Below are 13,297 nucleotides of genomic sequence, written 5' to 3'. Positions count from 1 at the left end.
TGCTAATATTTATTAATCATGCGTGTTGATTTGTTGAAGCATCTTATGTTTTACACAGTTAAATTATTACATAATTAATAATTATGTGTATTTTATTTAGGAAAATTGCAGCAAAACCTGATAAACCTAAACCCAAACCAGGAGAAGAAGGTTATGATCCCTATGATTTTGATGATGAAGGTAGCAATGCTGTATTCATTTTCTGTCTGTTTTTTCCCACAATTATTTTACTTCATTTTTGCTGCATCTGAAGAACTGAGTTTAAAAAAAACTACTGGAGTTGTATTTATTTGAATTTTAAAAAGGAAACTGAGTTTGAAATATGCTAAAAATGTATTAAAACATTTGAAAAACTATTTTTAATGCAAATTACTATTGATAAATTTAATACAATTTTGATGTACTAATTTCACTGATACATTATAGCAAAATTCTGTGCACATTATAACCAGTTTAGGCACTATGTCTGATTGTAGAGTTTAGCTACAGCTCATTCATTTTATTGAGAAATTATGAAAAATCTTGCTAATAATAATTTTGTTTTGTTAATATTACCAGAATTAATGATAACCTTAGTGTTGAATGTCTTTATACTCACATTTGAAATTAAAATAATTTTCAGTTAACAAATCTAATTTTTATTTGATTATCAATGAATTTCAAAAATACCCTTGATGCAGCTAATCTTGAAATATGAATTTCCACTAATCTGTTTAGAAAAATGCCCTATACAGAATGCTGCATTCTGTTTTGCAGAATTTGTTCTGTAAGGGAAAAAATGACATAATGAATAAATATTTAATTGACATATGCAAAAAAAAATGTAATTTACTTATGCTAAGAAATCTCTGATTGCTTCAAATGCCTCAGCTTTAATATTTTAGTATCATGTAATCTTCCAAAATTAGATATGGTATTATTACATGCTGATTCTACTATTTACACCCTACCTGGCATTTAATTGACTTTTTCCTTGATCATTTATTTTCGGAAAATGTTATCCAAAAATTCAGCGGTACGGACTGTCCCCTGAAACCAAAACGTTTAAGTATAAATAAAAATTTGAGCTGCGGAAAACAGAAGCTTGTTAGTTCAGATTTAATGACAGTTGGGTGAAGATAATTTTAGAGCGTCCTGTTTATTTTAACTTGAAACTCCTTTCATAGCTTCCCATTTACAAACACACACAAAAAAAAAGTTTTTAAGCCTGTATATTTTACAAATGAAAATTAAATTTTATGTTTGCTATGAAATTAATATTTTTAACTACCACATTTCTGATACATTGATGCTTATTGTAATCTGGCTATCATTATCAACATACTTAAGCAGTTAAAGCTAAATTTTGCTGTAGTTTGTTACTCTTCTAAATAAGCCCTTTAGGGTAATTTTCTCTTACCCGGAGGCCTATTACATAATCACTGATCTCATCCACTATAGCGCAAACAGTATTGACTCAAAAAAAAAAAAAAAAAAAACTGGTATCATCTAAGTTCTCCAACTTTACAGATAAAACCATTCTGTTGTCCTTAGTTGATGCGCAGTTGGGTTCATTTGACTTCTCTTGCAAGGGGACAAGTCTTCAGGGGACCAATCATATTACAGACAAGTGGCATGGAGCAGCCAAAATTCGAGGAATAGTTTTCTCCAATCGTTTTACTGTGAACAGGTCAATGGTGCAGCTAGAGTTTTGCCACCCGGGGCAGTCCTTGAATTTACCATCCTCATGATATACAAAGAAATAATCTAAAAAATGTTACAGTGATAGTAATATATACATAAAAGAAAGAAAGATTTCTTAAATGCATAAGCATTTCTAGTTCTTTAATCCAAAATAAGCATTTATTTTTCTAAAACTCTTTCTAAATGATTTTTATTTAGATAAACTCTTCTCACAGCCAGCAGAGAAAAGGCATACAGTAGCAGTGAAAAAAGCTTATGATAGTATTACAATTTTTGGAAATTTATTCTGGAGATTTGAATTTTTGCAGTTTATTCTAAAATACTGCCCTTCCATGTAACATGAGAAACTACTCTGCTAGCAGACTGATTAGCAGACAAAATTCATTTGCCAGAGACCAGTGGTCTTCAAACAGTGTTCTGCAGAACGTTGAGGTCTCACAAGTCAAAATACAAATTCAAAAAGAAAATCATAAAGCACTTACTTTAGTTGACTAGTGTTTATTAACTAAGAAGTATAAAGATACATTTAGTTATAGATTAGGTTTCAAACTTAAGATGTGGTCATCATATGCTAAAAAGAATGATGTGTAATACTTTGCAAAATAAACAGTTTTGTAATGCAAATAAATTACAATTAGATATCAGTATTAAAAATTATATAATACTGATATCTGAATTGAGTACCTTTTTCAGTTGAAGAAAATTATAAGTGAAAATTTTTCATAAAAAAAAAAAAACTAAGTATGACCTTTTTTTTTTTTTTTTTTTTTTTTTTTTTTTTTTTTTTTTAAATCATTCCAGCACTACGATAAATCAGAAGGTTTGCCAATGAAGGTTAGGGAATAAATTATCAACAGATTCGATGTTAAAATCTAAATTTAAGCTAAAGCAGCTACTCAATTTTTGGTTGCAGATTCATGCTGAATACCTAGAAGTTTCTCACGCAGCTATAAGCATTTTAAAGCCATTTGGAACAACATATTTAAAACCAAAATCTTTCTCAATACATGTAACAACAAAACCAGAATACAGAAGCAAATACAGCAGCTGCAGATTACATCAATAAAGCCAGACTTCGACAGTTTATGTAAAAAAAATGCAAGCACACCACAGCCACTAAGTATAATTCAAGGGTAAGTGACACCTAGAGCATGAGGTTATGCTATTAATGAATAAATTGCATTAATTTTTAATAAAGAATACAATACTATCATTTAATTATCTTTACATAAAGTATCTTTAACATACTGATCTACATTAACTATTGATTTTAAGATATACTTTTCTAAGAGTGGAATGGAGTTGCTAGAGAAAACCTTATATGTTAAGACCACTGTCCACAGCATGTCACTTAAAATGCAGCCACAACTTAACTTGTACAGTCCTATGTAATGTTCACCCAATAGCAATGGATTTTATGCTCATTTGTTAAACACGTGCTGCTGTGTTCTTACTTATTTATATATACCTATTTTTAATCATTCACATGAATAAACTGCACTCCTGATTTTCATCTGCTTATTTGTTAAAAAAATATCCAACTTAGACATCACATAATATGACATCATTCAGAATGTTTAACGTATGTTAATTTAGAAGATTTTTTTTTTTTCTGAGAAATTATTCATCAAGTAATAAAAATCATTCATTAAGAAGGAGGACTCTTATTTTTGTGATAGTGTGTCTAATTTTAAAATTATAATTTGAATATTTTATTTATACATTATTTTTATGAAAATAGGACCTGAATCTGGTTCTACACGAGCTGGAACACAACCTGGTACATCTGGAGAGCATAGTCAATCAGAAAGTCAGATCCCTGAAGAAAGGTAAGTTTTACTGAAATATCAAAAGCTGTTAAAAACTTGTTCTTATAGTAGTCAGTGGAATTCTAAAGATTTAATTATTCGAAAATTTAGTCAGATGCAAAAATGAATACATTCTTATTAAAAAGTACCCATTTCGATAGTTACAAAACTACGAGGAAATCTCCTTTTGTAAAGCCTTGACATCTGAAACTTAATTGCCTGGTGATGTTAAAACTAGTATTCATTAAAGGTCAGTAGGCAATCAAAATAACCAAAGCTATTGCAGGATAATTTACCAGCATCTGTTTACAACTTATAACTTGGAAGCCAGAGAATCTTTCATTAAGGTAATTGTCTGAAATGTCTTGACAAAATTTTGAAGGAACGTCGCTTAGTATTTAAACAGCTACAGTCCCTTCCTCATTTGCCAGGTTTAATGCTATAGAACACCAGTAGAATGTCTTAAAAGGAAGATGCTGGATTCCTGAATACAGTCAAACTCATGTCATCATAACTAAAACTTTTGATTACATCCAATTTCCTATAAACTTGATGTTAATTTATACTGCTGTAGCAAACTTCAAAGGTATAAAATTATATATTATTATATATTAATTATATCTTCATTTGAAACTTATGGGTTCATAATCCAGTTCATGTAAAATGTGATCTTAAACCACTAGTTGTGTTTCATTATCCAATTAACAAAAGTGTAAGACCTTTGGTGTGCCATTTCACTGTGTTGTCTCAGCAATATTGAAAATTAGGTAACTTATGCAAGTGTTATTTGCTTTGTATTTTATTGAGAATTTTTGCAACATTTAATGAAAAAAATACTGATACTTAAAATAATCCATATTTAGGCTGTTAGGATCCACATTCCATCCATAAAGAAAAACACCTACAGTGCTTTTCTTTTATGTTCAACCCCACTTTTCTCTGTGTTCTGAGCAAAGATTATGCGAAACAGGTATGACAATTAGTCTAAAAGAACAAGAACATAATAAGCAAATTATAGTACACCACATAGAATTCTTTGTGAAGGGTATATGTGACTGTTAAGCTGCAGAATGTAAGTTATCTCTCTATTTCCATTCAATCTTTAATTGGGCTGTCAAACAAGCTGAAGCTTTGATGAAAGTTTTGAAATTTTCACTATTCATGGAAAAAGGAAGTAATGAATCTGATGAGTTTAGTCATACAGTTGAATCATATTTAAGGGAATAAAATTGTTTAACCCTTATTTATTTACTTATTTAGCCTGAAACAGACGTTAATCTCAAATGAAATATTTTTCTTGAAACAGCATTTTGCGTTGAGTAACTTAAATATGTTGTATCACTTTTCGAATTGTTGTCACCAAATATTATCACCTGGTATTATATTTAAAGAAATTAAATAATGAAGAATCTGCATGACTGTATGTTTCTTGCATTGTGAAAAAACAGTAGTATCTAGAGTTATCCAATTTTGCATAACATAGTCCTCCACCCGAACATAGGCACCTGGAATCCCAAATTCGGAATCTGTCTTATTGTCTATTTCATATTTTGTGAAACTTTAACTAATTTTTGACTAAAAACTCAAGAATTTCAAAATAATTTTGGGCAACACTGTAGGGAATAAAATATTTTTATCTCCAGTGCATGAGACTGTCTTATCAGAAATTCTAAAGTTATGCTGTTTTTAAATATTTTGTGATTTTGGTCTTGAATCAAATTTTATGTGGCGTAAGTGGCAAAGAACATGATATATAATAAATAAAGTCAACACACAAAATGTTGATTAAAAAAAGACAAAAAAAAAGTTTTGTAAAGCCATCTTTAGTAAGAAAGGACTGAAAAAAAAATTTTTTTTCGGAACTTCAGCAAGTTTGGATTTGGGATTTTTCTGAATTTTTTATCATCAGTTTATATCTGGTAAGATAATATGTATCAATTATGAAATAAAGATGCATGTATGACCTCAAAAGAGAATCAAAATTTATTTAAAAACTCGATATTTATTTGTTTGCTTTATTAAACATTTCTTTCAATGTAAGTTGCTTTGTTTTTTTATATATATATAATACTTTCTCTTTTAATTTTATAGACATATTTTTTTACTCAGAAATTAAGTTCCATTGTTCAAGTCCTGTAATTGTCATGTCAAGAATTCCCACTAAACTGTCAATCGAAATGTTTGCTGTTAACAACCTCTTTGTCACTTTCTTCATTATTGGTAGTGATCTTTCTAGGGTTTAGAACTGCACTACAGATTTCGCTATCCATTAGTTGATTGATGATTGGGGCATTGTTATTGCAATGAAAAACTTTTGTTACAATACAAAGTCTGAAATCCATCCATTATCCGGAATGAACTAAAATCCGGCCTCAAAACTGTTTTTCTCGTAGGCTTTACACATACGCATTCAATTACCCCTCTGCACATAATTAAACATCTGGAGAGTCCTGATTCGCTATTTCACATCGACACTAAATAAAATACCTTGTTATTAAAGAAACAATCATTTTAGCATAAATTTGTACGATCAGTAATTTGGCTCCATTGCTGCATATCTGCTTTGGCACACATCTCAAACCGAAACATTCCATATAGATACATTGTTGATCTGACGACAACCTTGCAAATCATTATTTATAATACTTTCTTTTCAACACCGGCCCGCCAACGGCCGAGCGTTAAAGTCGCTGAACACTGGTAATTTGGTCCTAGGTTTGAATCCTGCAAACGGGCTGGCTGCATGGGTTTTTTTCGTAGTTTTCCCCATATGTAACGTGTATACTAGCCAGTTTCCCTTAGAAAGTCCTCCACGAAGGCATCCCTCCCCTTAGGCAGATAGCACTCAAGGCTTTGCCGTAATTGAATAACATAACCTTTCAACACAACATGTTTATCAAAACATGATAACTTGAGTAATGATTCATGTAGCGATGCTTAACCGCGGCTGCTGACACCAGACTTGCCCTCCAATTGATCCTCGTTAAAGGATTTAGAGTGTACTCATTCCAATTACGGGGTCTCAAAAGAGTCCCGTATTGTTATTTTTCGTCACTACCTCCCCGTTCTGGGAGTGGGTAATTTGCGCGCCTGCTGCCTTCCTTGGATGTGGTAGCCGTTTCTCAGGCTCCCTCTCCGGAATCGAACCCTGATTCCCCGTCACCCGTTACGACCATGGTAGGCGCGTAACCTACCATCGACAGTTGATAAGGCAGACACTTGAAAGATACGTCGCCGGGACGAGCCCGTGCGATCAGCCCAAAGTTACACAGAGTCACCACATGATACGGACACAAGGTCCGATTGGTTTTGGTCTAATAAAAGCGCTCGTCCCCAGAGGGTCGGAGCTCTGCTGCATGTATTAGCTCTAGAATTGCCACAGTTATCCAAGTAGTAAGGTACGATCCAAGGAACCATAACTGATTTAATGAGCCATAAACAATTTTTTTATTAATTAATAAAGGGGTATGGTAACCTTTTATGTTGACATTACACTTGGCAATAATTACGGATTTAAGTTAATCCCGCTAAAAAAAATGTTGACAAGGAAACCTTTATTTATTTATTTTTTTTTTTTTTTTGGCATATGCTAAAAATAGATTTTTTTTAATTATACTCATAGCCCAAAAAACTACATTTAGTGTTATTTCAATTAAGAATAACTGATTTAATACTTACATAAACCCAGAACCAGCACTAGGGCTCATATGGCTGCACTGCGCAGCAGAATTTAGGACCGACAGAGTCAGCATTTTGCGGTAAGATATCTAGTGCTGGCCCTCAATAAGGCTTAAGTATATGTGGGAATTTATTTATTCATAATTCTCATAGGCCTTAAGTATGTGCAAGAAATAGACATAAGAATAATAAATAACTAATGCAATTCAGGCTTAATTAATAGAAGCAAGATAAAATTTAACGGAACAACTTATCGTTAGTCGCCAAGCTCATGATGCATAGCCAAATATGTATAGTGAAGGATAGTTAAATTTGATGATGATAGCTGCAAATTTTAAAGGTTTTTGGATATTGCAAAACAAAGGTGAAATTTTCCAATTAATGGATTCTGTAAAGAAATGTTGACAAGCAATAATAAATAAAGATGATATAAAAGAAGTTTTTCATTGTGATGACAATGCTACTCAATCATCCATCAATCAATGAATGGCAAAATCTGTAGTATGGTTCTAGATTCAGAAATTATCGCTACCATTAGTGAAGAAAGCGACAGAGAAGTTACCGAAAACAAGAAAATTTCGATTGACCAGTTAGTCGGTATTCTGGAAAGAGTAGTTACAGGACTTCAACAATGTAACTGGACAAGAGATTATGTCTGTCTACAGAATTAAAGAGAAAGTATTAGCACCAAAAAAAAAAAAAAAAAAAATACATTGAAAGAAATGTTTAATGAGGTAAACAAATAAATATTAAGCTTTTTTTTTTTTTTTTTAAGATTTTGATATCTTTTAGATCATAAATACTTCATGATTTTATAAGTCACGATTTCATATTTATAATTTTATAATTTCTGCATGTCTTACTAGATTTAAACTGGATCATATTATTAGACTATTAGATTTAAACTGGATCATCTACTAGAATCGTACTAGATTTCCCTATCCAGAATCGCCGAAGTCCCAACGAGTCCGGATTTCGGACTTTGTACTGTATATTATCTTGATTTATTAACATTTCTCCATAAATTCTATTAATTGAGTCTCACTTTTTCTTTGTGATATCTGAAAACCTTCCAATTCATGGCTATCATCAGAAAGCATTTGCGAAGAGTATTCATGATGTATCCTGAGATTGGTGAATAAAGACATGTTGTTCCGCTAAATTTTGTCTTACTTCTATGATATGCTGACAAAGTTAAGCATGAATTATCTTGGTTTAGTTACATCTATTTCCCCACAGAAGCTCATAAATTCCCGCATATACTTAAGACTTATCCAACACTGGTGCTAGACATTTTGTTGCCCAGTGCATTTTCTGCTGGTTTAAAATTCTGCTGCGAAATATTTCTCTAAGTTCTAAAGATTTTGCCATCCCTTAGTTTTATTGCTGAGTACTTCTCTAAATTTTAAAATTTTTGGCTTCCTAAAATTCTGCCACCCAGTGCAGCTATACCAGCTCTAGCAACAGTCATGGCTTATCTGAATAACAGTTCAGTTATTCTCAATTCAGAGAGCATTAAATATAATCTTTGCCTATAACTTTTTTTTTTTCCCATATGGAAAGAAACTTCTATTAAATTTTCCTCGTCAACACAACCAACACTTCACAGCAATGTTAGCTGGAGTCTCTTATCATCAACAAGTGTAATGTCAACATAAAAGGTTACCATGCAGTTTGTTATTCAATTATTACAATTAAAAAAAGGGCGTTTCGACATTGCTGCATGAATCATTTCTCAATCTGCTGTGTGTTGACAGTCTTGCAGTTTAAAATTATAAACAATGATTTGCCAGTATAAATTATTTAGTAGCTGTAAAATCAATGATGTTTTGATGTAGAATGTTTCAGTTTCAGATGTATGCAAAACAAAAAGGAGGCTATGCAGCAAAATTATTGATCATATAGATTTATGCTAATAAATGATTTCTTCAATATGGAGGTATTTTATTTAGTGCTGAATTAAAATTAAGAATCGGATCTCTCCACATGTTTTGTTATGAAAAAATATCAAATGTGCAAGCATAAAACATACAAAAAACACTTTGAAACAAAAAACGTTGCTGGTGATTCAGATCTCTGGATCATTTTGAATATTGGATGTCTGGACTTTAAAATTTGCACTATATTAATTTTCACAATTATTCTGAATCTTTCTGTATTAATTTAATTCAAAAGTGTGAAGGGTATATTGTTCTATTTTAGAGAATGTAAACTTTCGTGCAATGGTTTTCATTAAATCAATTTCACTTTATACTGGCTTGATAGTTTTCCATTTTCATATATAAATAGTCTAGGCATTACACATGCATAAAGAATGTGGCAATTCATTAATCTCTGCAATTTATGAAATAGTATTATTCAGCAGGATTTTTTTTGAATTTTGCAACTGACTACATTTCCTTTTAAAACTTAACATTGTGCATTGGGTAAAAAGATAATAGTGATATTTGTTATCTATGCCAGAAATGACATAGGTTCCCTGGTAGTTCATGATAGTCATTTGCAGTTACATATATATAATTCTGTTTAAAGCTTGTTTTTAGTTAAGATTAATGTATTTTTCAACTTGTCTCTGTTTCAGGTTGAAAGAATTTAGGAGCATTTTGTCCAAGCTTTTTAAAGAGCGGCATGCACAATCTGTACCGATGAATGTTCTGACTGACTTCTTTGTTGAACAGAATCTGAAAGAACCATTTACTCCTGAAGAAATAAATACTGCCCTAGAAAAAATGACTGATGCCAATCAAGTAATGGTGGCAAATGAAATAGTGTTTCTCATATAAAGGGAGAAAAAGTTGTGTAATACCAGTAACATATTATGTGTACATATTTTTAATGATATTTGAAAACTTCTGTATTTTGTACTGAAGCTTTCATTCAAAACTATTTTTTCATCAAAGTTCCAAGTAAAATGTATAGTGTGCTTGCTTTTTAAAAAAATCTGTTATAGATATCACATGACTTCTTTGTACAGCCTATTAAATTATACACATTTCTTTTCCTGCACTTCATTTAAGCTTATTTTCTTGAATTATTCTAACTTAATAAACTGATTCCTCAAGGCAAGTAAAAAAATGACATAAAAATTGCAAGTTTTGAAATTAATTACCCCAGTCAATTTTTGTTGTACCTAAGTCAAATTTTGTATATTCTTAATGTTTCATAATGAGTATAAAACTTCCCAAATAAAATTATGGGAGTTGGGAGACACATTAAGAGTTAGATTTCGTTGTTCTCCAAACAATATTTTTTTTTTAATTTGAACTTGCCAAAACATGAATATTTTTGTCATTTATAACAGCTTTGTAATTGGATGTATTAGACTGCAATCAATGATTGTGAAAATAAAGATTGGGTAAAGACTAAAACCTGGTAAGGGGGTGAGTATATATATAAATTATCGGCTAGGATTAGTAAGAAAAAATGTATTCTTCAATTGAGGAAAACGATTTAAATTATGTTCAAGAGCATATTAATAGGCATTAATTAAGGTACTTGGTAAAAACATAAAAATTCAAATAATTGTAAAAGACTGTTGAAAAAAGAAATTATTGTTATTGAAACTGAGATTAATTGACTTATCAAGAACAAACCTGCGCATTGGTGGTTTTGAGATTCAGTGGTAATCCAAGTTTGTCGGAAGTGTGGTGGTTCAGCAAAACATAATATCACATCTCATATCAATAAAACAAAATCAATAATCACCAATCAATAAAATATAAATTGATTTAATTAAATATAATAATATCTCAATCTCAGAAATCACACATCATCCATCGAGCAACTTCCATCGAGTCTCAGCACACACTCAATGGCGCTCTCAGCGCCCTCTAGCGTTAGGCGGGTCTTACCGTTCTCCCCGCTTAAACTCCCATGGAGTTTACATTTCAATTTCCAGATATTCGAATAAATCACTAAGTCACTAAAATTACACTAAACTAAATATTAAATTGGTAAACTATTAAATATAAAATAAAAGTTTTCAAGTTCATTCGGTCTTTTCAGTCTTTAAATGGTAGAGGAATAATTTTGTTGATGGCTCGCCAAAGAACACCTGTAGAGGTCTTAACTTCAACTACTCTGACCAGACCATCAGCACCAGGATACACTTGTTGGATGCGACCCAATAGCCAATGCAAAGGATTGGGGTTGGAGTCCTTCAGCAGTACTGGTTGACCAATCTGCATGTTTGGCTGCGAACTGCCCCATTTGACACGATTTTTCCATTTGACGTAGTTAATTTAGATACTCGGAATGCCACCGCTTCCAAAATTAATTTGGAGTCTCTGAAATAGTTCCCACCTGGAATGAAAAGAAAAGAGAATCCGAAGCAGTATGTGGTTCAGGAAAGGACAACATAGCAGGCTGTAAGTCATTCGGATCGGAAGAAAGCGGTGATAATGGGCGGGAATTCAGAACTGCTTTTATCTGAGTAACTAAAGTAGTTAACTCTTCAAAGTTCATGATAGCTGATTTTGCTACCCTTAACAAAATCCGTTTCACTGATTTTATGTTTGCTTCCCACAGTCCACCAAAGTGAGGAGAAGCTGGTGGGATAAATTTCCATTGGATGCCTTCTTCTGCACTAAATCCTTGAATTGGGTTAGATTTTCAAATATCATTATATGCGTTAAGAATATTTCTCGCACCTTTGAAATTTGTGGTGTTATCGCTCCAGATAACGGCTGGTTTGGATCTTCTGGCAATAAATTGTCGTAAACAGCTAGAAAAGCTTCTGTTGTTAACTCAGAAACGACTTCTAAATGCATTGCTTTAGTGCAAAAACAAATAACTAATGCAATATAAGACTTTAAAGTCACCTTTCACCTTTTCAAATTAGGTTTCGTGATTATAGGTCCTGCGAAATTTAATCCGACCTTCTCGAAAGGTCTAGAAGGCACGACTCTGTCCTACCCATCATCTGGCTTACCGTTTGATTCTTTGTTCTAAAGCAAGTCATGCACTTATTTATTACTCTTCTAATTCGATCTTGACCAGACGGTATCTAATATGACTGTCTTATTAAAGATAATGTAGTCTGTACGCCGGAATGTAAGGATTTTCTATGATAATATTCAATAACGAAATTAGTGAAATGATGAGCCTTTGGCAAGAGTATCTGATGTTTCTGAAATTCAGAAAACTCAGAATACTCCAGTCTTCCTCCTACTCTGTGTATACGAGCCAGTTTCCCTTTGAAAGTCCTCCACAAAGGCATCCCTCCCCCTTAGGCAGATAGCCCTAGTGAGCTTTGCCATAATTAAATACACACACACACTTCCTCCTACTCTCAGTACCTCATTTTTGTCAAGAAATACGTTCAGAGATGATATTTTACTATTTTGTGGAATAGATTGTCCGTTTTTCAAGCACTTTATTTCCCTTTGAAATTCAGTTGACTGTATGAGTTTTACTAAACCTTCAGTAGCATATCTTAACTCAGAAACTTATATGAAGTCTGTTCTCAACTCTGGGTTTGCTTTACAGTTATTTATAAATCTCAAACATACGAGTTGCATCGCCGAATTCAGGGGTGCACTACCCGTGCAAAATCGGTGAAGGAACTTCTATGTCTTCTCCAAGCTGAGTGGAAGAAAATACCACTAGCTGTCATACAAAGACTTGTGGAAAGTATGGCCCGGAGGGTCCACGCTGTAATTACCTCTCGTGGAGGCTCTACCAATTATTGATTTTGAATAAAGTTAGTTTTTCTTTTCTATCACAGGTGTCCAAATACTTATTGGTAGTCAGTGTATAAATAAGGCTTGTATGGTCCTTAAAAGTACTTAAAATAGGTTTTTTAGAAATGATTTTTGGTCCTTAAAAGTCCTTAATTTTACTCATTTGACATTTTTGTCTGCTTTTTATGACTGCCACTTTGAGTGTGAATTAACATTTTGGAGGAATATTTTTTGATTCATTGACAAATATGTATTTGACGAGTTATCACTTGAATTCTTTACTGCTTCGTAATATAGCACGAGGCCCTGCCTCAATTGAAATATTAACATTTTGAAATTATTTCCTTTTTGAGAATGTACGTAATATATTACATCAGAAATTTCCATTCCTTTATTGAGATATGATTTCTTTTATTATGTGGCTCTAAATTTGGTGATTTCGAGAGC

General features: G+C 32.2%; 1 protein-coding gene across 2 annotated transcripts in view; it reads left to right on the top strand.

Annotated features, from left to right (window-relative positions):
* Positions 1–10,180, top strand: part of Mcm3 (minichromosome maintenance 3) — a 119,752-nt gene extending 109,572 nt beyond the window's left edge. For both annotated transcript variants that reach the window (XM_085813616.1, XM_035355092.2), the window contains exons 16-18: positions 101–180; positions 3,425–3,512; positions 9,751–10,180. In XM_085813616.1, the coding sequence (XP_085669742.1) occupies positions 101–180; positions 3,425–3,512; positions 9,751–9,952 (370 nt within the window). In that variant the 3' untranslated portion in view covers positions 9,953–10,180. The remainder of the gene's footprint in view (positions 1–100; positions 181–3,424; positions 3,513–9,750) is intronic.
* The last annotated feature ends 3,117 nt before the right edge of the window (positions 10,181–13,297 follow it).

The sequence above is a fragment of the Stegodyphus dumicola genome, chromosome 3 (assembly GCF_044657685.1).
Source record: "Stegodyphus dumicola isolate Sdum_Otavi_A_Nest chromosome 3, ASM4465768v1".
Lineage (NCBI taxonomy): Eukaryota > Metazoa > Arthropoda > Arachnida > Araneae > Eresidae > Stegodyphus > Stegodyphus dumicola.
The sequence above is the reverse complement of the archived record's forward strand: the minus strand, read 5'-3'. Positions and strand labels throughout refer to the sequence as shown.